The sequence below is a fragment of the Equus przewalskii genome, chromosome 19 (assembly GCF_037783145.1).
Source record: "Equus przewalskii isolate Varuska chromosome 19, EquPr2, whole genome shotgun sequence".
Lineage (NCBI taxonomy): Eukaryota > Metazoa > Chordata > Mammalia > Perissodactyla > Equidae > Equus > Equus przewalskii.
Window position 1 is genome coordinate 30,549,007 of NC_091849.1, and position 23,287 is coordinate 30,572,293.

Here is a 23,287-nt window from a genome sequence, read left to right on the forward strand (position 1 = left end):
GTGGACAGACACTGAAATTCTATCAGACACCCCACCCCACACTTTTGTTCGACAAGACCCCAGTGTCTTCAATGCTGCTCTAAGGTCCAGATCCCCTACACGGAAGGAAACTTCTGGCTTCACAGATCCCAGATATTAGCTTCTCTAAACCATTCAACTTATTCTTTGAACGTAAGCTCTAGACAATTACATCTCTATCCTGACAAGCCCTTGTTGCAATTTTGTTTCTCTTCCTAAACATTATCATTAGAAAACTCCCAAGGGAATAGCAGGAATAGTCTTTCCGAGTATCTGGGGGAGCAGCGGCTTACTGGAGTTCACGCCTTGGGTCACCAAAGGACCAGCTGTTAGATAGCAGAGAGGGGTGCTGCATGTCTCCCCAGTTTTCGCTGAGCTAAGCAGTCCTGTCTTTCCCAAGAGCTACCGCAGCGGGGAGCTTTCAGGGCGTGCCCACTCCTCCTTCCAACCCCTGGCACCCCAGGGTTCCCAAATCCTGTATCCCCGAAAACGACTCCCTTTGTGTATAAAAAACTCAGGCATAGAGGAAAGAAATCTTGCGCAAGATCATTTTTCATAAAAAAACAAAAAAAGTCCAAAACCAAAAACTCAGTACCCACCCATCCGTCCCTTCATTTTGCAGCGTGGACAACAATAGAGGACTACGACTCCCAGAGCTGACTGCGCTCGTCCACTCGAGCAGAGACCAATGGACGTCTGATGCATGACCGGCCTCGACTAATCAGGGCCGGCCTCGATGAGGCTTTGTCTCCCGACTGCCGCGCGGGGCGCGTTCTCCCGCCTTCCCGCCCCGGCGCACGCGCGCCCCGCCCTGCCCGCCTTCCCTCCTGCGCCCTCCCCTCTCCTTTCTCCCTCTCAGAACCTTCCTGCCGCCGCGTTCGGACCTCGCTGCTCCAGCCTCCGGGGCACGTCCCATCCTTCCAGTCGGCTACCAGCAGCAGAGAAAAAAAAATTACTTATCAGTTTCTTGCCCCGTACACACCTTGAGGCGAGCAAAAGAATTAAAATAAATTTTAACCATGAGGGAAATCGTGCACATCCAGGCCGGTCAATGTGGCAACCAGATCGGTGCCAAGGTAAGGATTTTAAACCTCTTTTAACTATATTTCTTTTTACTAAAGAAAATCCAGGTAAATGATAAAAAAAAAAAAAAGGTTGTAGGACATTCACTCTTTATCTTTAGCCGAGCTTTGCCAAGAAAAAGTTATTATGTATATATACATATATAATACACATTTGTTGCTAGAATTTGCTCTTAAGAAATGAGGAATTATTTTTCTTGGCAGGCTCATTTTGGGGAAGCTATGAAAAGCACCCTACAGGTTTGGGGGGCGGGAAGATCGAGGTTCTGTAAGGTTTTACTTAAAGGGGATCTCCTAACGGTCCGAGGACTGGGGAGGGAGGGAGATGCGGAAACAGCCCGAGACAAAGCGAGGCGAGGTTTTCCCCGGGTGCATCTCCCTTGGCGCGGCTTCGTGTGGCTAAGCCAGAGGGGGAAGGGACGGGGCTGGGCGGGCAGCTGCAGAGCTGGGATCCCAAGGTGGGGTCGCGGTGAGCCCCGGTGGGCTGCAGTGCGCGTTGCCGTTCACAAAAGATCAGGGCTCTCCGCGCGCCCGCGATCCCCAAGGGGCGGTCCAGTAGTTTTTCGTGGATGGAAGACTAATAGGTGCTGGCTTAATTTTACTTTCTTTCATTTCCCCTTAAAAGAGACCCTTTTAGGGAGTGAACAGATGAGAGAGGGCGGTAGAAAAGGAGAGGGTTTTTTTTTTTAAAGGATCCCTTACGACTAAAGGGTGGGAGAAAGGAAGAGGATCGTCCTTTAAAGCAAGGGGTAAAAGCGAAGAAATAAAATTGCAAGGCCAAGGGGGCATTTCTTTTCTTTTGCGCGCGGTTACAATGTAGCGGGGGAAGGGCGGGAGGAAGTGCGGCCGCTACGTTGTAGCAGAAGGGCGGGGCCGGGCGCCCCTGGCGCGCCGGGACAATGCGGTCCTGCCGGCCGGCCGGGGGCGCGCTTGCTCCAGCCGAGCCCCGCCCCGGGCGCGCGGAATTCGCGCCTCGGCCCCGCCCACGCGCGACGCCTCTCTTTGTCGGCTGCTCGGCCCGCGCTTGCGCCGCAGTCACGTGGAGAGGGGCGGGAGGTGGTCGACTGCTGCAGCGGCTCTTTATCTGCCCCGGGTCCTTTGTGCGCAGCGTGGAGGGGCGGTGCCCGGCGGGGGGGGGGCGGGCTCTTTTGCAGTCTAGTCAACCTCCTCCATTCCCCCACCCTGGTGCCTGCTCTGCCTGGGCACTCTCAGCGGCACATCAGCTCACCTCTTAAGTAGTGAAAGGCTGCGGCTTTCCCGAGGGTGCGGTGTCTAGGGGAAGGGCGGGGCAGCCAGATAGAGAGGATGCCAGGCCTTACAGCAAGGGCTACCACGGGCGAGCCTGGAACGAAAATGGTTACGAGGGGGCATAATTGGCTGGAACCTGAGCCACTGAGCGGTCATTGCTCTCCCCCGACAGTTCTGGGAGGTGATCAGTGATGAACATGGCATCGACCCCACTGGCACCTACCACGGGGACAGCGACCTGCAGCTGGACCGCATCTCCGTGTACTACAATGAAGCCACAGGTGAGGGCAGGAGCCCGGGAAGCTCGGGTCCCATCTCATCTCCCACTTCTCTGGGGTTGCTCTTCATCCCTGGAGAACCCCTTACCCCTTTTGATGAATCCATCACCCCTTTCCTTTTGAGAGCTTATTTGATTTGATTTCCTACCATCTGGGCCAAAGACTAGCTCTGCTGCCACCTGGTGGCAGCACCTGGAACCACAAGTTTGTGTCCCGGTTGTCTCCCAGCCCCGATTTATTACTTTTTAACTTTTTTTTTTTGAGGTAACATTGGTTTATAACCCAGCCCCGACTTATTTACCTTCTTCCTCTCTGCCAATTTTCACTTCTCTATGTTCTTCCCTGTAGGTGGCAAATATGTTCCTCGTGCTATCTTGGTGGATCTAGAACCTGGGACCATGGACTCTGTTCGCTCAGGTCCTTTTGGCCAGATCTTCAGACCTGACAACTTTGTTTTTGGTGAGTTATACACGTTAGTAGATACGGTCGTATTCAATTTATTTGGGTGCAAGGAGACAGCAAGACTTTGGAGCTGACTGTTGTCCGGGAGAGTTTGTTCAGGGCCGTGTCCTGTAATCTGTGTGGAGGGCGGAGTTAACGACTGCCCGAATAGTAAATTATGGGAGGGATGTATCACAGGCGAGAAAGAAAGAAGATACATCCAAGGGCATTATTCCAAAAGTTGGAAGGTGGAAATGTGGTCATGTATCTTCCACACTTTACTAATCAAGCTTGCCTCCTGACCCCATTCCAGGTCAGTCCGGGGCAGGCAACAACTGGGCCAAGGGCCACTATACAGAGGGGGCCGAGCTGGTTGACTCGGTCCTGGATGTGGTTCGGAAGGAGGCAGAGAGCTGTGACTGCCTGCAGGGCTTCCAGCTGACCCACTCGCTGGGCGGGGGCACGGGCTCTGGAATGGGCACCTTGCTCATCAGCAAGATCCGAGAAGAGTATCCTGACCGCATCATGAATACCTTCAGTGTGGTGCCCTCACCCAAAGTGTCCGACACAGTGGTCGAGCCCTACAACGCCACGCTCTCCGTCCATCAGTTGGTAGAGAACACCGACGAGACCTACTGCATTGACAACGAGGCCCTTTATGACATCTGCTTCCGCACCCTCAAGCTGACCACACCAACCTACGGGGACCTGAACCACCTCGTCTCAGCCACCATGAGCGGTGTCACCACCTGCCTCCGCTTCCCTGGCCAGCTCAATGCTGACCTCCGCAAGCTGGCGGTCAACATGGTGCCCTTCCCACGTCTCCATTTCTTCATGCCTGGCTTCGCCCCTCTGACCAGCCGTGGAAGCCAGCAGTATCGGGCCCTCACTGTGCCCGAACTCACCCAGCAGGTCTTCGATGCCAAGAACATGATGGCTGCCTGTGACCCCCGCCATGGCCGGTACCTCACCGTGGCTGCTGTCTTCCGTGGGCGGATGTCCATGAAGGAGGTAGATGAGCAGATGCTCAACGTGCAAAACAAGAATAGCAGTTACTTCGTGGAATGGATCCCCAACAACGTCAAGACGGCCGTCTGTGACATCCCACCCCGTGGCCTGAAGATGGCTGTCACCTTCATTGGCAACAGCACAGCCATCCAGGAGCTCTTCAAGCGCATCTCAGAGCAGTTCACTGCCATGTTCCGCCGGAAGGCCTTCCTCCACTGGTACACAGGTGAGGGCATGGACGAGATGGAGTTCACCGAGGCTGAGAGCAACATGAACGACCTCGTCTCCGAGTACCAGCAGTACCAAGATGCCACCGCAGAAGAGGAGGAGGATTTCGGTGAGGAGGCCGAAGAAGAGGCCTAAGGCAGAGCCGCATCACCTCAGGCTTCTCCGTTCCCTCAGCCTTCTTCCTCAACTGTCCCTTTCCTCTCCCTCAGAATTTGCGTTTTTCTGCCTCTATCTTGTTTTTTCTTTTTTTGGGGGGGGGGGGGGTTCTAGAACAGTGCCTGGCACATAATAGGCGCTCAATAAATATTTGTTGTTTGTTGAATGTCTCCTCTCTCTTTCCACTCTGGGAAACCTAGATTTCTGCCATTCTAAGTAACCCTGCATTTCCTTCCAGTGCCCACTCCTCCCATCTGTCCAGTTAATATTTCTCTCTGTTTTCAAGATAATTCTCCAAGAAGCTGGACCTCACTCAGATCCCATTTAGAACTGTGCTGAAAGCCCAGAGAGATGGCCACCATCCTAAGCCCATGTGGTGGCCAACGAGAAAGGATGCCAAGCTAACGGGCAGGTAGAAGCCCCTACAAGGGGTGGGGGATCCAGGCTATATTGCAGTCATAATTCCCAGATATTTCCCTGCTCCTCTCAGCTTCAAGGAGAGGAGTTAACAGTATTATCTCCATTTTCAGTCTCCCTTCAAGCCCTCTCCTGAGCTGTTTCCTTTGCAGGGGTCTGACCCCCCTGCCAAGTGGGGTCCTTCCCTGTCCCACTTTACCTCCCTCATACATTGGATCTTTCCTTACCCACCTTTTCTTACCCATAAAAAGGAATACCCACTGCTGGATATGTATGGAGAGCTGTGTACTGCCAACCTAAAATGTGACTCATTCCCCAGAGGGGAGGGGACAGGACAGCATCTTTTGGCAACATCTCATCTCTTGCTATTGGCCTTTTTCCCCCACCCGTGGTTTTGTCCTATTCTACGCTTTCAATTTCTATTTTATGTTGAACTTGCTGCTTTTTTTCATATTGAAAAGATGACATTGCCCCAAGAGCCAAAAATAAATGGGAATTGAAAAAAAAAGTTGCGAGATGTGTGCTCATTTAGGGAAAGATGGCTGGTGGAGGCAGGGGCTCAAGTTCAGTTACACAGATGCTCTGCTTTCCGTAAACTGAGAATATCTGATGTTTGACTCTCATCTTTCTTTTTTTTTTTGAGGAAGATTAGCCCTGAGCCTAGCTACTGGCAATCCTCCCCTTTTTTCTGAGGAAAACTGGCCCTAAGCTACCATCCATGCCCATCTTCCTCTACTTTACACATGGGATGCCTACCACAGCATGGCGTTTGCCAAGTGCCAAGCCATGTCTGCACCCAGGATCCGAACCGGTGAACCCCAGGCCGCCGAGAAGCAGAATGTGTGAGCTTAACCGCTGCACCACCGGGCCAACCCCAACCCTCATATCTTAATCCCCGGTACCCAAACCACCCCTCAACCATCAGTACCGGTCTTAATATCGGGGGTAGGCATACACTGAGATGCAGCATCTAGTGATAGAGGAGGGACTGAGATGAATGTCAAGTAGTGCATAAGCAGTTCCCAGACCAGATCAGCCCCCGCTTGGAACTTGTAGGCATGCATGTTCTCAGGCCTGCCCAGATGTACTCAACCAGAAAGGGGTTGGACCCCCGCAGTCTGTTGTAACTGCTCCAGAAGAATCTCAGGAATGTACAGCTGAAAGCCACTGTTGTACCATTTAATTGTACAGTGCACCCAGGATGCCTTTGGGTTATGGGTATCTTGCTGTTTTTTGTAACCCTGTGGGTTTTCTCAGTCAACCTAAGGCAGAAATAACTAGTGGCAGTGCAACATCATGGTCCTATTCTAAACTGATACAGCTCCACCTAATAGCTCATGTTTCTAAGTGCACAAAATAAGTCTCAAAGCTACCCTGAAAACTTAACAATTTAATTTCCCTTGGCCATATTTCCCATAATTCTAGGGACTAGTGTAATTTTCAACATCCCATTTTAGCATGTTTGTTTAAAAATTTTAATTGCAGTAATATTGGATTATGACATACAGCTTTCAGATGTACATCGTAATATTTCAAATTCTGTGTAGATTACATCATGTTCACCACCCAACAAGTAATTATAGTCCATCCCCTCTCATGTGAGCCTAATCACCCGTTTTGCCCTCCCCCCTTCCCCTATGGTAACCACCAATCCATTCTCCAATGCTATATGTGTTTGTCGTTTTTATCTTATGAGTGAGATCATTCAGTAGTTGACTTTGTCCCTGACTAGTTTCACTTAGCATAATACCCTCAAGGACTATCCATGTTGTCACAAATGGCTAGATTTCATCATTTCTTATGGCTGAGTAGTATTCCATTGTGTATAAATAACATCTTTATCGATTCATCCCTTGATAAGCACCTAGGTTGCTTCCAAGTCTTGGCTATTGTGCATAATGCTGCAATATTATTTTTTTTTGAGGAAGATTAGCCCTGAGCTAACATCTGCTGCCAATCCTCTTTTTGCTGAGGAAGACTGGGCCCAGAGCTAACATCCATGCCCATCTTCCTCTACTTTATATGCAGGATGCCTACCACAGCATGGCTTGCCAAGCAGTGCCATGTCCGCACCTGGGATCCGAACCAGTGAACCCCGGGCCGCCGAAGCGGAACATGCATACACACTTAACTGCTGCACTGCCAGGCCGGCCCTGGCATGCTTTTCTGACTACAGCTTTTGGGGAAAAATTCTACAACTCTTTTAAGCATGTATAAGTAACTATTGCCTTTCATTCTAAAAAGCCTATTGAATGCAATGGAGCAAGCTACATTCTGGCATTCATTTTGAATGAGTTCTCCTTTGTTAATTGTTCATAAGTATTAGTACTTATTAATGGCAATTTATTTGACAAGTAAAGCTGAGAACTTCCAGGCTATCCCTCAGTCTTGGTGAGGAAAGAATTCTGGACAACAGGCTCAGGCAGTCTAATTAGGAAGTGAAAGTTAAATAAGTTGGGGGTGGGGTGTGACAATCAGAAGGTTGGCACAGGACCCCCAGGGGACTGGCAGTCTTGGCAGTGAGGGGCTGGGAAGGGGAGCAGCCCTTCCCCTCCAAGGCAAGGCACAGGCTATTTGGCAAGGAGAGATGAGGGGTGGAACCCCACTGTCAGGACATGCTCAGGGAAGCCAGTTGAAGTGCATGCAATATAAGGACCATTCAGGCAACTTGAGTCATGAGATGAAGCAGCAGCGAAGGTCCAGGGCTCAGGCTGTTCGCAGAGGCTTGTGGTTCACCTGGCAAGAAGATAACAGTGGATGACACTTGGGAACCAGATACCTGCTCTCCCAGGCCCCCATTTGGACGAATGGGCTGCAGGAAGTACATGCACTTGCAGGAGTTTTCTGGTTTTTTTCTGGCACCCTACCTCACTCCCTTTTGCGAAGGAGTCAGGATCCATGCATAACAACGAATTACAGAAAGCGGGTGGAGGGGCTGGAGCTCTGCTTGCATGGACCCTCTTTAGCTCCCCATCTTCTACTGCAGGCCTCAAGGAGGCTCCAAGGAACCCACTTGAAAGTCACTGATACGGTCCAATGCTTTTACTTATGTACGTAATTTTTTTTTTTAAAGATTTTATTTTTCCTTTTTCTCCCCAAAGCTCCCTGGTACATAGTTGTGTATTTTTAGTTGTGGGTCCTTCTAGTTGTGGCATGTGGGATGCCACTTCAGCATGGCTTGATGAGTGGTGCCATGTCCGCACTGGGGAAACCCTGGGCCACGAAAGCAGAGCACGTCAACATAACCACTCAGCCACGGGCTGGCCCCTATTAACCTGATTTTTTTTTTTTTTTTTGAGGAAGATTAGCCCTGAGCTAACTACTACCAATCCTCCTCTTTTTGCCGAGGAAGACTGGCCTTGAGCTAACATCCATGCCCATCTTCCCCTACTTTATATGTGGGACGCCTACCACAGCATGGCATGCCAAGCGGTGCCATGTCCACACCCGGGATCTGAACAGACGAACCCCGGGCTGCCGAAGCCGTTAAGCGCACTTAACCGCTGTGCCACCAGGCCGGCCCCTATTAACCTGATTTTAAGGTGAGGAAACAGATACAGAGAAGTTGATAACTTGTCCAAGGTCACAGCTAGCATGCACTGGAGCCAGAAATCACATCACAACAGTCTGGTTCCAGGGCCCACTCTGACCACTACCATGATCTACAGGCACCAAGAAAAGCAGTGATATGCCTTGGAATTAATTAATTGTCAACGGGCTGCAACTAGTTCCTTGTATTAGTGGGCTGACCACAAGCACTGGCTCGAGAGACAGGTGGCCTGGGTTTGAAGCCTAGCTTCACTGGCTATATGACATGGGTTAAGTTACTTCACATGTTGGAGTTCGATTTCTTTACTTTGTACAATACTACATGCCCCAGTGGTAGTCTGATTAAAATATAAAAAAACAAACCGCTTGTGTAGCAGCTTAGTACTGTCTGGCACATAGAAAGCAGTTCATAAATATCATCGACCCCCAGGCCTCTGGGGTGCTGGCCCAGTGTTGGGCCCACTGCACCACATGCCACAAGAACTCAGCAGTTCTGCTCCACAGCCCCCACCCCACAGACCCTCACCTGGGAGATGCTGACGCCTGTGAGTCTCTCCACACACTCTGGCAGGCGGCTCAGGATGTCCAGGACTTCCCCAGTCACTTTGGCTGCTCCCATGGTTCCACTTCCACTGGACACCAGTGTGATCTTCTTGGCTGAGGTCAAGGGACCACTGATCTCCTCTGCCACCTGATAGGTGAGATGTCCACTCAGCTCCTGTGGTCTGACCATACCCCTCCTAGGATGCCTTACTCTGGGTTTTAAGACCCTTATCCTTCTTCACTTTGGTAAGGATCATCCTTTCTCACTTTGGGCATGGGCTTATAATTCCCACCCCTAATTTAAGGTCCCCTAGCCTGGTTCTCCCCAAGCCGCTCATTTCCTACCACCCCTCATTCCCCGGTTCTGTTCCTCCTCTCCCAGGACCCACACAACCCCCGCACCTGGGGCAGCTTCTCTAGCAGCATATCCAGCTGAGCAGCCTCCTGGTACAGCTGGAATGCTTCTGCCTTCTTGGACATTTGCTCGGCATCAGCCCGCGCTCGGGCCCCTATGGCAAAGGCCTCGGCCTCCCCACGCATCTGGGGAAGGTACAGGATATAGTTAGGGACAAGAAACCCCAGCTCGAGCAGCAACCCCCACTCCCTCCACAAGCCAGTAAGAGCCACCTCCTAACTCACCCGCACAGATTCAGCTTCTGCCTCTGCCTGCATAATCAGCTGGGTCCTGGGCAAAGAAGGGAAGTGGGGGGAGGAGCTGAGAAGGGGCCCTCACTCCCAGGAGAAAGGCCACAAGCTGGAAAGACAGAGGCTCCCGCAACCTGAGTTCCCTACAAGGAGTCCAGGTTGTGAAGGCCTCAACTCTTCATCTGGGGATGCCCAGATGGCGAAGGAGCCAGAAGGGGGCCAGGGAGGGGACATTTACTTCTCTGCCTCGGCTAGGCGCTCCAGCTTGTAGCGCTCAGCTTCCGCTGGCTTCCGCACCCGGGCCTCCAGCTCCTTCTCTCGGCGGGCAATCTCCTGCTCCTGCACTGCCACCTGCTGGGCTCGCTCCACCACCTGCACCTGTACCCGCTGCTCCTCGATCTGTTGCTTAGTCTTGGCCACCTGGGTAAGAAGGATGCTCAGTGTCAGAGCTGAAGAGCAAGCGCCCAGAACCAGGGCTCCAGGGTGGGATACAAAAACAGGGTAGGTACAGGAAGTTGGTCCCTGGTGGGCTCAGCCAGCCCAATGGAGTCCATTTCCCACATAGATCCAAGGCACGGCCTGATCCTCCTTCTCAGAGCCAGTATCAAGGTTAGGGCATCCCCCAGGCAGCCTCAGCGTTGGAGCTGGATAGGGCTGGGACCCAGTCCCTGCTCTTCCTCCAGGTGAAGTGTCCCTCTGATGAACTCCCATATTAGTCAGTTTCTCCACCGTGTCTCCCTCTGGAGTACGAGCACCTGGAGGGCACTGAGCACATGGTGGCCATCTTCTCCCTCCAGTCCTGCTCAAATCCACCCATTCTGTCCATCTGTGCTGCCATAACCTTAATGCAAGGCACCGTCAGCTCTAGCCCTGACTACACAATAGCCTCCTACTGACTTTCTTCTTTGGGGAGCCGCGTGTGTGTGTCTTTTTCATTTTTATCTTTTGTATATGGCACAAATTCAAAAGAAAAAAGTATACAATGAAAAGTAAGGCTTCCTCCCATCTATTTCCTCAAATTACCCTGTTCCTTTCCCCGAAAGCAACCACTGTGACCTTCTTTTGTACTCTCCCAGGGACACTCTAAGCATCAACAAGAATGTGTATATATAGAATTCCTGTTATTAGGCAAGTTTCACTTTCTTATTCCTTGTAGAGCACAGGGATCAGAAGGCTCTTGCCAAGAAGCTGGTGAGGAGAGGCACTGAGGAGGAACACACTTTATTGTCTCACTGCTCTGCCTCAGCCATGCACCATCATCCCCGTGGGTCTCATCAATAAAGAGATGGTGCCCCTGCCTTTACTGGGTCCATGGTCACTGCAGAGGAAGGGTGCTTCTGGATATGGTACGCTGGACTATCTTTGACCCTAAAACTTCAAACTGGTTCCAAACTGGACTAGTTGCTTTCTACCCCAGTGTGCAGGATCATCTCTCTCTGTGTTGGAGTCATCTCTCTTTCTTTCTCTCTTTCTCATTTAGGCCCACCTTTTGGTGAAACAACCTCCAGGAGTTTCCTCCGAAAGAGTATCTGGGCAATAAGTCTTCCGAGACCTTGCATCTCGGGAGATGTTTCTTTTACCCTTCTATTTGAAGGACAATTAGGTTGAGCACAGGTTACTATGCTGGAATTCATTTTCCATCAGAATTTTGAAGGGACTGGTCCATGGTCTTCTAGCTTCTTGAGAAATCTGAAGTCACTTTGATGCCTGACCCTTTGTTTGACATCTGTTCTTTCTCCCTGGAAGTTTTTAGATCTTTTCTTTGTTCTCAGTGTTCTGAAATTTCACAGCGGACATGTCCTTCACTCATTGTGTTGGGCACTTGGAGGACCGTTTCAATCTAGAAAGTCACGCTCTTCAGAACAGATAAACATTTTTGAGTTTTTTTCATGGGTGATTTTTTCCCATTTGTTCTGTTGGATCTCCTGGACTGGTCTCTAATATTTTTATCTTTTCTAATTTTTCCCAACTGTTCTGTTCTATTTTCTGGGAGATTTATTAGAATTTCTCTTTCAACATGATTTTTCCCATTTCTGCCATCTTATTAGTTTCTAAAAGATTTTTTTTGTTTTCTATGTCTTGATTTCCTGAATGTGAATTCTTCTGTCTCACGGAGGATATTAAATCTTTTTTTTTTTTTTTGGTTTTATTTTTTCCTTTTTCTCCCCAAAGCCCCCCAGTACATAGTTGTATATTCTTAGTTATGGGTCCTTCTAGTTGTGGCATGTGGGACGCCGCCTCAGCATGGCTTGACGAGTGGTGCCATGTCCATGCCCAGGATTCGAAGCAGCGAAACCCTGGGCCACTGCAGCGGAGTGGGCGAACTTTACCACTCGGCCATGGGGCTGGCCCCTAAATCATTTTTTAAAGCTTTCTTCTCCTTGCGTAGTACTGTTAAAATCAATAAAGGAAACCTCAACTAAAATTGGAGTCAAGAATGCCTGTAGAGGGAGCTCTCATGCCCTAGCACTCCTGGTCAATTAGTGTCAGTTAATTACAGCCAGTCACAGACGCCAACAGGAAGAGCCACCATACTTTGCACTCGCAAACAGGAAGTGCAACTACTTTACTGCTCCAGCAGGAGGAAGATTTCCTTCTTGCCCAACAACCCCAGCCAACAGAAATACCGCAGCTCAGCCATAAGAAGCCATCATCGCCTGAACTTACTTTCCTCCAATGAACTTTCATTTTTTCCTTGCTGAAGACTTGTCTCCCTCTCCTATAAAAGCCTTCCATGCTGTGTAACCCGTGTGAGTCTCTCTGCTTGCCAGGTGAGATGCTGCCCAATTCAGGAATGGTTTAATAAAGCCAATTAGATCTTCAAATTTACTCAGTTTCATTTTGTCCTTTTAACAGTATGTATCCTTCGACTTGCTTTGCTGTTTGTGGTTTTGGTCTCAGCCTACCATGCTGCAGGAATCCCTCATACATCAGGTAACCCCTGGTTGTCTGCTCACGGGTGAAGAAGGTGTAAAACACTGAAGAGGCTCTGGGTGTGTGGTTGAGGCTTGTTGATTCTGAGCTTCACTCTAGGGTGATCTGGGCAGGCCATTTGCTGAGGAACCTCTGATTCAGGATCTCTAAGTCTGTCCTTTTAGATTGGTCATGTTCCCCAGAGCAGTCTTCAGATCTCTTCTTTGGAAGATAGAGGGTCTAGGAGCCAAGTGGGGTGAGGGGGTTAAGGGAGGCTGTCAGCATTTAGCATTCAAAAGGCACACAGTTACTTCATGCCCCTGCTACTGGCAAAGTACCAGCCCTCACCTGTGCCTGGCTGGCCCCAGGTCACATCCTCTGGTTTACTTTTATCAGTTAATAAACCTCCAGATGTCTACTGGAGCAGAGAAGGGATTATTACCCAGAGGCAGGGAGCCAGAGAGGGGCTCTAACTGAGAAGTCACTTTTCACGTGTTTCCCCTTATTTCAACAGTCTTTATCACAGCTTCCTGGGCCCCTGATGCTGCTAGCTCCTGAGCCTCAGATCATTTCAGTTTTCTCCCTGCAGCTTTGCACTCAGCTGTCTCAGACTTACTTAGCCAATTACCATGGCTTTTCAGCTTCCAAAATGATGCCATGATTTCTGTTCCTTCTGCTCCTTTTCTGTCCATCTTTATCTTTTCTTTCTTTCCTTCTTTTTTTTAAAATCACTCTACGCGGTTTTAGTGAGGTTTTAAGAGGGAGTGCAATTAGCTGCATTTATGCAATCCATCATCTTTGAACAAGCTTCTGACTCATCTCCCTGCTTCCTCTCTTCTCTTTTGATAATCAATTCTCCACACAGCAGCCAGTCTGATCCTTGTAAAAATGTTAATTAGACCACAGCATCTCCCTGCTTAACGTTCTCTAATAGTTTTCCATTGTGCTTTGAATTCTCTTCTAAGTCTCCAACATGGCCATCTGAACCCTACATGATCTGGCCCTGCCTGCTGCTTCTCACTCAAAGCACACCAGCCACACCAGATCAGAAACCTCCTTCCTGTTCCTGGGACACGCTAAGCTCTTTCCTACCTCAGGGCCTTTGCGGGTGGTCTCCCTGCCTAGCCACTAGCCACATCTGGCTATTTAAATTTAAATTAATTAAAATTAAATAAAATGTAAGACTCAGTTCAGTCACACTACCTACATTTCAAGTGCTCAACATCACAGCACAGGATACAGCACATCACCATCATCAGAGAAAGTTGTATTTGACCAGCACTGGCCTAGAATGCTCTTGGCCCACAAGTCTACACTCCTAGCTCTTTCTCACCATCTGGTTTTACCTCATCCTCACTGAAGCTTTCTCTGACCACCCCCAACCTAATATAGTACTCCCCCACTGCTTTTCACACACCCCTGCTTATTTCCTTCATAGTACTTCAACAAGAGATTTAGAACCTATGAAGGTTATTTAGTTGCTTATTAGCTGTTTCCCATGTTACAATGTAAACTCCATGAGGGCAGGAATCTTTTCTCATCCATACTTCTAACTTCACCTGCAAAACAATGTCTGCCACATAATAGGCACTTAATGGATATTTATTGAATGAATTCTTATTTCCCCAGCCCCTAGCACAGAGCCTGGCACAAAATGAGGAACTGATCAAGGCTGAACAGAGCCCAAACCATCCTGATCCCTTGATATGCTGAGAAGGAAAGCCATGTTTAGAAGGTTAAGGACTTTATCCCTGGGTGGGTTAAGTACCACCCAAGCTAGCATTCATGTTCAATGCGTACATGAATCACCCAGGGATTTTGCTAAAAGGCAGATTCTGATTCAGTCAGTAGGGCTGGGGCCTGAGATTTTATATCTCTAACAAGCTGCCCAGTGATGCTGATGCTGCTGATAGAACACACTTTGAGTAGTAAAGCACTGGCTACACTTCATTACCTGTAAACCACACGGGAATTAAACATCATAACTAAAGATGTTTTGCATCTCATTATGCTTCCACCCTGTACCAACTCTTGGCAAAAATGAGTTTCATGATATTGCTATCCTTTGAGTAAAGGTCTCAAAGAACAGTTGATTCTCATTATTCACAGCAGTTCTCTTCTATAAAGTAGCCATGAACCTTGAATTAGCAGAGAGTTATTTTGTTTCTATTAGGTTCGTATGAGCCTCTGGCCACATTTTCACCAACAGATCAATCTATAACCTTATTTTACATGTGTTCCTGTTTAAAGACACCTTATGTGATATATATTGTTGATTCATTAACATTGAACTCATAGCCAACAGCACTATAACTCCTGCCTGAACAAAGCTTATCTAACACACGTGTTTTCTCCGTAAGACTTATATTATAGCCTTCGTGCACTTAGGAACATGAGACAGCAGAAGGCTTGGGGGCCATTTTCAACAGCCAAATCACCAAGAAAGAGCCCAAAAATGTGAAAAATGCGGCAGTAAATACGTGAAAATGACACTGTTTACAATGTGAGAGCTGAAACAAGAAAGCAAACATCTTCTTGTCCAACTTCAACTGGAACCTGCACATCAGGCTACTCCAGTTTTTCCTCACTCTGTGCATGTCTACAAATGACCACAAAAGCACTCCAGGGACTGATTTTGGGGTTACCCATCAATTTTAGCAAGTAGGCAAAGTCTCAAATACCGAATCTGCAGATGAGGATCGACTGTACCTCCTTGCAATGTCAAGGGCTGCCCATATCTCACTTTGCAGGACTCAATGCCCAGGTCCATGTTTTCCTTCCCCACACCCTTCTTTGATCACCATGGAAACCGTGAGCCTGTGGGATTGCCCTGTGCAAATTAGAAAAAGGCGCCCCTTCCTCTGGGTGGCTGCAGACCCACAGACCCAGGCCAGAATGCACAGCGTTCTGTACGAGTGGAGCACGGGCTGGATTTTAGCTCTGGCCCACCTCCATCCAGGGGCCCTTGCACAACCTGACCCAAACATATGATCAGCCCTATTGGTCAGATCCCTTTTCAGCCTTTTCTTTGCTTTTCAGCTGAAACGTTTGGGTCTTTTAAATCTTCCTCAGATGGAGAATTTGAATTAGAAATGGAAAGCCAGAATAAAGGGATCAGAGTTAGTGTATGAGAAGGAGGGAGGGCCTGAGGGGAATAGGGAAGGGGCAAAGTCCAGCCTAGCCATCCGCCCAGTGTGGTGGCTCTGACCTGAAGCTGATAGGCCAGGTCAGCCTGTGCTCGGCGGGTGTTGACTTCGATGTCATATGCGGCCTTCTTCAGCTCATAGTCCCTCTGCGCCTTGGCCATCTCGATCTCACTCAGGTACTGGGCAGACACCTTTTCCTGCTTGGCTTTGGCTTCCTGTCCACAGAGATCGGGTAGAAGTCAGAATGGGGAGACCAAGGCCACAGGGGGAGAGTTGACTTCCCACAGTCTCCCCTGTCTCCACCCTGGCGCTGGCTTCATGCAGTTCCTCTGCCAACCCACCTCCACCAGCCCCCGCTCAGTTGTGCCCCTTCCATCTCCTCTCCCACCCGGTGCCCAATAAGCCCACGGTGACCAAGAGACCCCCATCTCTCTCACCCGGATCCCAGCATCTCTTTTGGCTTCCGCCTCCCCAATCCGAGCATCCTTTTGGACTTGAGCTGTTCGAGCCTTCCCCAAGGAATGCAAATAGTCCTGTGGGAGAGACGCAGAAATCAGAGTCCTCAGGAGGGTTTAAGAGATGGGAGCAGGGAAGCAGAGAGGAGCAGCTGCCAAGGTTTACCTGGTCATCATGAATGTCCTTCAGGGTGTAGCTAACCACACTGATGCCCATGTTGACCAGGTCTGAGGAGGCCACTTTGAAAACTTGCTCTGAGAATTTCTGCCTGTCCTTATAGATTTCCTAGGATAACAGGATGGTGGGAAGGAGGAACTCAAGCTTTCAGATCCTCCAGCTACTCTCTCCCACAGACTAGCTTGGTCCCTAGGCACATACCCCCTGCCCCCTAACCGTGCTCTGACATCCCTTCCAGATCTCTCCCTGCCCTCGGACCCACCTCTACAGTCATGTGGGCCATGATAGCCCTCTGGTGGCCCTCCAGCGTCTCCAGTGCAATTTGGGCAATCTCAGCCTCAGTCTTCCCGAGGAACATCTGGCAGGCAGCTGCCAACATCTCCTTGTTCTGCCCCTGGATTTTCACCTGTAGCCAGAGTAGGGGTAGGGAGGGTATGGTGGTGGTCTCATGGGGCCAGGGAAGAAGCAGAGAGAGAAGTGGGAGCCCTCTAGGAGAAACTTCTTCCATCCCAGAGAGAGCAGGGAGAGGGAGTCAAGTGCCTTAGGCGTCCCTGGAAAAGGCGAGACTAGCAGAGAAATTTCTCTGCAGGCAGAGGTTGGGAAGGCCATGGTCAGAAGATTCTTAAGGTCTGGGGACAGAGAAGGTGATGGAGGTGTGGACTGATGGGGAAAGGCTCTGAAAGCCTCACCTGGGCAATGCCAGTGACTGAGATGGGGACCCCATGGCGAGTGTAAACCTTTTCACTCTTGACATTGAGGGTCAGTGTGTTGAGAGAGATCCTAGGGGAAAAAGAAGGGGTGGGCAGTGAGAAGATGAGGAAAGAGAGAAAACTGGGGCCCCCTTCCCTGGTTCTCTTCTACCCACCTCTGGATTTGCTGGATGCAGGGCAGGACAAAGACACGTCCTCCAGCCACCATGACCGGGGGGCTCCGGCAGAAACCTGCAAGGTGAGGGGGCAGTGAGCTGCGGTGTCCGCGGCAGAGCTGGAATGTGGAAGACTGAAGAACTTGGTGGGGGGGGGGGCAGCCTCACGAAAAAATCTGGGAGCTGCAGGGGAGGCCGTCTTGGCCTTGGAAGGGTAGCGGCCGGGAATCACAAGTGGGTGGGGTGGGGCAGAAGGCTTGGGCTGGGGAGCTGGTAGGGAGAGGGGGAAGGGGCAGAGACCAGACTCGCACTGGTTTTGAGGTCACTGACTGAGAAGAGAACAATACTTACCGGAGACCACCATGGCCTCATTTGGACCACAGGTGAAAAACATGGTTCAGGTTGGAGCTGGAGGAGAGGGAGAGAAAGCCTCTGCGGAAGGGGAAGGGGCGCTGTGGAGTCCACAGGAGTGAATCCCTTCCTTTCCCGTAGGTCCCGCCCAGTCTGGAGCCACCTAGGCCCAGTTCCTTCCGCACCCGGGGGTCCGCTAAAGCTTTTCCCTATGAAATCCCGCAGATCACCAGCGATTCCGGCCCCCGCCCGCTTACGGCCACTCCCCTCCCTTTGCCGCGTCCTTGCCTTCCGTGAGGACCGTTTCTCCCTTATCTGATAAAGCTCTTCAGCGCCTACAAGCCCCCAGACCTTGCGCCACCCTCCCTGCTCCTCCGCAGCCCCACTCTGTCTTCCCGCCCCCACCTACCTTCCTGGTAGCGGGCGGCGGCCGGGCCGGGGTCCCGGGAAGGGCAGGGGCGCGCGGGGTACCCGGGAGCCGAGCAGGGAGCGCCTCACGCACCACCTTCTAGGAAGCCGGGCCCACGCTGGCGCCCCCCGACCCAGCCGCGCCCTGTTGCTGCAACAGACATGACCCCGCCCCCTGGGGTGGACCCTCCCCACGCCACGGCCCTGCGCGCTCGGCCCGCCCTTTTCCCAGCAGGCCCCGCTCGGGTCCGCAGCCCGCCGCCCGCCGGGTGCACTAGCGTAGCCTAGCAAGCCAGGGGTGGGGCCCCGCTTCGCCGCCACCCCGCCACCGCCCTTCGCGAGCCGGGAGCCCCGCCCAGGCCGCCCCAAGCTCCGCCCCGGGCTGCGGGACATGACCTCCGTGGGTCACCCCAGGGAGATTGCCTCATCTCGGATTTGCCCCTCGCTAATTGGGAAAGTCACACACTGGGCAGCTAACGACTGCATCCGGTCACCGGATGCTGGGTTCCGAGGCTCCGGGAAGAGTGGCTTCGGGGCCCGGAGAGGAGCGCCTGCTGGGGACGTGGCCTCGGCTCCCCGCGCCGGTCCCTGGCTCCCGAAGGCGGGAGGAGTGGGGAGTCGCCGCTTGCAAAGATACACTCAAATGACTGCGGACAGTAAGTCGAGTTTATTTGTGTTCACAGAACATACCGGACGACCCCACCTCCGCCCCCTGACAGCTCACCGCCTCCCGACCCCGCAGCCACCCCCTGGGGGCAACTTCGAAGAGATCGAAGGCCAAGGACCGTATTCCCAACGGTCCGCCGAAGCCTCACACACTAGACAAGCGGCGTTGAGATGCTGGAGGACGGAGAGGGTCAACGGCTAAACCTACGACCCACCACCGGCCTTGACCCCCAGCCCGGGCGCCCTCCTGGACCCAGGTCTTCTCCATTCCCTCTCGCTGTCTCCCTCATTTCTAGGCGCCCTGCCTCCACCAATCCCATAAAGCTCAATAAATACCAAGAGATCTGCATTTGCAGCAAGGGAGCACATCTCGCACCCGTGCATAAGTTAAAATAAATATTACACACAGCCCTCCATCACCTAGGGGGGACATACATAAATATATATAAATATTAATTAGGAACACTGAGAAATAAATTAACGACGCTCTCCTGCACCCGGCCCAGCCCCGGGGTGTCGCGCTTGTCTCCTCCCAGGCGCGGGCGGGCGTCTCCGCTGTAGTGTTCTGAGTCTGAGTTGCCTCGGAGTCCCACTTTGGGATACGCTCTTGCGCACCAGGTACACCTGGTGTTTCTTTAATTTTTTCAGGTTCTTTTTTGGGAGTATGGGGAGTCACGGTTAAAAGGCAGCCGGGTGTTGCTGGAGAAACGTGCTGAGTTCTAGAGCGTAGTCCGAGGGCTCCGAGGTCAGATTAAAGGGCTCGAGGACCGGGGCAGGGGTAGGCGCGGGGGACGCGGCGCTGGGGGCATCCTCCGGGGCCAGGGGTGCCGGCACAACCTCTTCAGCCATCAGGATCTGGCAGAAGATGATGGTGAGCAGAAGAAAGAGGAACTTTTTGGCTGGGTTCGGATCCTCGACTGGCAGTTGGCGCCGGACCTGAGGGGAGGCAACAAAGGGAACAGGTCAGCTCAGGGCCCCGGCGTCCAGCTGTTCCCCCCCGCTGTCCACTTCGGCGACACTCACCACTCGTGGGTAGAGGACCCTACGGCTGCGCTTTCGGTGCCCGCGGGAGACACTGGGGCGCGCTGCGGGGGCCACGGCGGGCTCCGGGAGAGGGTCGAAGGTGAAGATCTCGGGACCGGAGCCCCTCCTGGGTCCCGGGCTGGTGGAGGGGCCGGGTGTCGGGGCCCGCAGGACGGTCATGGTGGGGAGGGAGCTCCGAGAGTGACACATTTTGCGCCGAGCGAAGCAGCAGACCGAGTGTGGCCCGGCGGTCGCGCGGAGCTAGTTATATTGGCTGAGACGTGGGCGGGCCCGTCTCGACTCCACCCCCGGCCCGGAGCAGTGGAAATTCCGAGGATGAAGCAAAGGGAGGGGGTGGAGAGCTGGCCTGTGCAACCCCAAGTGTATATTGTGAGCGTGTGAGTTGTGAGTGGGGATGGGCGAGATGCCGGGCTGCAGGCACATGTTGGGACGTGAGGCAGCTGGAGAGGGTCCCACAAACAGTTTAGGAGATGGTTCAGCCACAGGCAGCATCTCTGGGGAGGCAGGAGGGCTTACATAAGATGTCTGACCGTCCTGCTACAATACGGACCCAGCAAACTCAAGGAACCACAGTTACACACGCACATTCACACACTTGTAGATACACATAGACAACACACGCCCCACCCCACGAGGAAGGTCATTACAGAAACAGCCAAGAAGAGAAAGAGAAATAAACACATTAGCACACACAGATGCAACCCTGCCTGCCTTAGCGTGTGCATACACACACTCACACCCCCCCCACATTGTTGAGGTGGAAACATTTTTCCTTCTTCCTTCTAGGTTCTTTGGCTGGTCTAATAATTAAATTGACATAAGAGAGATTAACAGGAGAAAAACAAATTTGCCTACTTGCGGGAGCCCACTGAGACAGAAGACTCACAAGCAGTCAGGCAATTGAGGCTTATATGCCGTCCTGAGCTAAGGAATGGGATAGGGGCCCGGGGCTTCCAAGGGGAGGAGGGCAGTTCACAGGGAGATAGAAGAGCAGGGGTTTGGCCATCAGATGCTGGCCCTGCCATGCAGGTAAGCCTTTCAGATAAAAAAGTTAATAATAGCTAATTATTAAAGTTAATAATAATAGCTAATAATAGCTCTCTTTCTAGGCCCGGTCCCCTATCTAAATTCCTTTAGGCAGTTAAGGGAGAGATAAAAGCTTTTCCTGAATCTGCTGGTCTTGACTGCCTTCAGCTCAAAATAATCCACATGCTGAAGTGGGACATTTTGGGGTGGCATGTTCTGCTCCCCTTCAACATACACGTAGCGCGTGTACGCACACACACCCACACACACAGGCCAAGGGTGCAGAGACTGCACAGGGAAAGCCCAGCAAAGCTACCCACTTAGAGGTGTGCAGAAATGTTCACACGAAGCTGGGGCAGGGAACCACAAAACACAAAGGCAAGAGGTTAGCAGCCACCCAGATTTGCCCCTTGTTGTATGGATCAAATGACAAAATGTGCGTGAAGAACATTTTAAACTGTGAGACATTATGCAGATGTTGTGGTAACGGTAACCCAGCTTAAGACAGAATGGATACATTTTCATAACTGCCTTGGAGATGGCTGCTCATAGACACAGGATTTAACATCTTTTGAGCATTTCCACAGGCCAGGCACCCTGTTAAATGTGCTGTTTAGGGGCAGGCCCAGTGGCGTAGCAGTTAAGTGCGCATGTTCCGCTTCGGCGGCCCAGGGTTCACCGGTTCAGATCCCGGGTGTGGACATGGCACCGCTTGGCAAAAGCCATGCTGTGGTAGGCATCCCACATATAAAGTAGAGGAAGATAGGCATGGATGTTAGCTCAGGGCCAGTCTTCCTCAGCAAAAAGAGGGGGGTTAGCAGCAGATGTTAGCTCAGAGCGAATCTTCCTCAAAAAAAAAAAAAAAAGGTACTGTTGAGAGTACTGAGGTTGGTTTCAGTGTGTGTTGCTGCTCAGTGGGGCAAGCCAGAGACAGTGGGCACCTCAGCCTTGTGGGCCTTAGCCTCTGGCATGGGGAGGGGACCCTGACCAGGAGAACTCCCTGGAGGGTCCTGAGAAAGTGGAAGAGAAAGTGCAAGGGGGACCCAAAAGAGCTAGTGTTCTAATCAATCAGACAAGGCTTCATGGAAGAGAGACATTTGAGATGACCTTGCACAGTGGGTGGCAGCCAAAGAGTCAGATGTGGAAGATGACTGTGAGAAAGAATGGAATCAGCAAAGGCCTTGAGCTGGAAAAGTACAGGATGTGTTGCAGGGGAATCACAAGAAAAACAATCCCAGGGTGAGTTTCCTGTAAAGGAGAAGTGGAAGTAATGATGGATGGCAGAGTGGGGAGAGCTTTGCTGTCAGGCCAGGAGACTGGGTTTGACTCTAGACTATGAAGCGTGTGGGTCACAGCATGACATAAAAGGAAGGCAATTCAAGGTGGGAAGTGAGTGGGATGAGGAGTAGGCTCTGGATGGAGAGACCCTGAGGCAGGGACAGGAGGCTGTCGGAGAGGTTCAGGTGGAAAGAAACAAGGGTGTGAAAAGGGCCATGGCAGAGGGAACCAAGAGGAAGGGTGGCTATAAGAGACAGTCCTAGCATAAGATCACCGGAATTTAGCAATAAGATGGGTATCTATGGAGTCAGGGAGATGGAGCGTGGGGGCGCCAACAGCAAGATGATGAAGGGGTCACAGCTGACTCCCAGGATTTGAAATACATCTGGCTCAGATCTTTACACCAGATCATATCGTGCCTGGTGCACATGGCGAGCACATGTATGACCTTTTCCATTAGAGGCTGTGTCACACATATCTTTGTGTCCTCCACAGGATCCCGCATGGTACCTTGCATGTACTAGTTGTTCAGTAATCTTGGCGTATGAAAGGTGAAAATGCAGAACTATAAATGCACATATAGTAGTCACACACTGGCTGGGTCACCTCAAGCTTTTGAGATGTGGATGCACTCCTTCAAACTCCACATACAAATTTACAACCTCTTGAGAAAAGCTAGGACAATTTTTACACAGACAGAGAACAAGGAATCCTTCAGGGCCTTTCTCAACGAAGGATGTGTGAGGATGCAAAGGGGACAGCCCCACAATGGGAGATACTTTATTGCTGTATATACAATTGCTTCCTGGGCGTATGTGTCACTTTATTTTACACCCACTACTCCTGTTTAAACATGCAAGGCCCCTTCAGCATTACACACTTCTTCCTGACATAAATAACACACACCTCCTCTGCAAACAAAGACACATCCCTTTCCCATGCCTACCGTCATCTTTACATTTACACTCAAGCACGGGGAGCCCGCACACCCACCTACACCCTTATTCTAAGGCAAGTGGCACACTACACAACGATCAACATAAATACATGACTACTTATAAGTGTGGACAGGTCCACATGCTCACACAGACATAAATTGGGGGTAAGGGGAGCTGGCGATGATAGAAGAAAATTGCCTGGTGGGAGAGAGGGGGAGGCACCCAAGGTCAGGAATGCATAACTTGTTTATGATGGAAAATTTCTCCAGGGCATTAGACGGGGGAGGGGAAATGAAGGGGGAGATGTTAGGATCTTTGTTTCCCTCTCCCTCCCACATCTGGAATCCAGACCTCCAGCTGGGCCTAGTTATCCTCACCGTCCTCCTGGCACAGAGAGACCTTTCTT

General features: G+C 51.2%; 3 protein-coding genes and 2 long non-coding RNA genes across 10 annotated transcripts in view; 3 read left to right on the top strand and 2 right to left on the bottom strand.

The window, feature by feature from the left end:
• The first annotated feature begins 756 nt into the window (after positions 1-756).
• TUBB (tubulin beta class I) lies at positions 757-5,384 on the top strand. Its single transcript, XM_070585578.1, has 4 exons — positions 757-1,094; positions 2,521-2,629; positions 2,975-3,085; positions 3,381-5,384. The coding sequence occupies exons 1-4, from the start codon at positions 1,038-1,040 to the stop codon at positions 4,436-4,438; spliced, it is 1,335 nt and encodes a 444-aa protein (XP_070441679.1). The 5' UTR covers positions 757-1,037; the 3' UTR covers positions 4,439-5,384.
• On the bottom strand, positions 4,558-18,526 carry FLOT1 (flotillin 1). Of its 4 annotated transcripts, none has more exons than XM_070585579.1 (13): positions 17,931-18,526; positions 17,522-17,578; positions 17,171-17,246; positions 16,995-17,085; positions 16,568-16,711; positions 16,294-16,413; positions 16,110-16,205; positions 15,735-15,887; positions 9,852-10,033; positions 9,608-9,653; positions 9,371-9,508; positions 8,952-9,116; positions 4,558-7,612 (listed from the first exon to the last, which is right to left on the bottom strand). In XM_070585579.1, the coding sequence occupies exons 2-13, from the start codon at positions 17,562-17,564 to the stop codon at positions 7,583-7,585; spliced, it is 1,284 nt and encodes a 427-aa protein (XP_070441680.1). In that variant the 5' UTR covers positions 17,565-17,578; positions 17,931-18,526; the 3' UTR covers positions 4,558-7,582. The 4 variants fall into 4 exon arrangements, with proteins under 4 accessions (XP_070441680.1, XP_070441681.1, XP_070441682.1 ...); XM_070585580.1 differs by having other exon boundaries at positions 17,522-17,602; positions 17,931-18,286; XM_070585581.1 differs by lacking the exon at positions 16,995-17,085 and having other exon boundaries at positions 17,931-18,215.
• LOC139077466 (uncharacterized) lies at positions 12,246-18,746 on the top strand. Its single transcript, XR_011530017.1, has 3 exons — positions 12,246-12,384; positions 12,470-12,547; positions 18,613-18,746. It is a non-coding gene; the product is annotated as an uncharacterized lncRNA (long non-coding RNA).
• Positions 18,582-19,919, bottom strand: IER3 (immediate early response 3). The gene is made up of 2 exons (XM_008541679.2): positions 19,619-19,919; positions 18,582-19,531 (listed from the first exon to the last, which is right to left on the bottom strand). Exons 1-2 carry the CDS (start codon positions 19,826-19,828, stop codon positions 19,274-19,276), a joined length of 468 nt encoding a protein of 155 aa, XP_008539901.1. The 5' UTR covers positions 19,829-19,919; the 3' UTR covers positions 18,582-19,273.
• LOC139077467 (uncharacterized) overlaps positions 19,420-23,287 on the top strand; it is a 70,329-nt gene continuing 66,461 nt past the window's right edge. For all 3 annotated transcript variants that reach the window (XR_011530020.1, XR_011530018.1, XR_011530019.1), the window contains exon 1: positions 19,420-19,557. This is a non-coding gene — a long non-coding RNA (uncharacterized lncRNA). The remainder of the gene's footprint in view (positions 19,558-23,287) is intronic.

Excerpts from the sequence above, each read along its gene's own strand:
- IER3 (XM_008541679.2), bottom strand. The coding sequence starts at position 19,828 with ATGTGTCACTCTCGGAGCTCCCTCCCCACCATGACCGTCCTGCGGGCC. Across the intron at positions 19,532-19,618 it reads GGGTCCTCTACCCACGAGTG|GTCCGGCGCCAACTGCCAGT; the intron begins GTGAGTGTCGCC and ends GCCTCCCCTCAG.
- TUBB (XM_070585578.1), top strand. The coding sequence starts at position 1,038 with ATGAGGGAAATCGTGCACATCCAGGCCGGTCAATGTGGCAACCAGATC. Across the intron at positions 1,095-2,520 it reads GCAACCAGATCGGTGCCAAG|TTCTGGGAGGTGATCAGTGA; the intron begins GTAAGGATTTTA and ends CTCCCCCGACAG. Across the intron at positions 2,630-2,974 it reads GTACTACAATGAAGCCACAG|GTGGCAAATATGTTCCTCGT; the intron begins GTGAGGGCAGGA and ends TCTTCCCTGTAG.
- FLOT1 (XM_070585579.1), bottom strand. The coding sequence starts at position 17,564 with ATGTTTTTCACCTGTGGTCCAAATGAGGCCATGGTGGTCTCCG. Across the intron at positions 15,888-16,109 it reads AAAGAGATGCTGGGATCCGG|GAAGCCAAAGCCAAGCAGGA; the intron begins GTGAGAGAGATG and ends CTCTGTGGACAG. Across the intron at positions 9,509-9,607 it reads CAGAAGCTGAATCTGTGCGG|ATGCGTGGGGAGGCCGAGGC; the intron begins GTGAGTTAGGAG and ends TACCTTCCCCAG.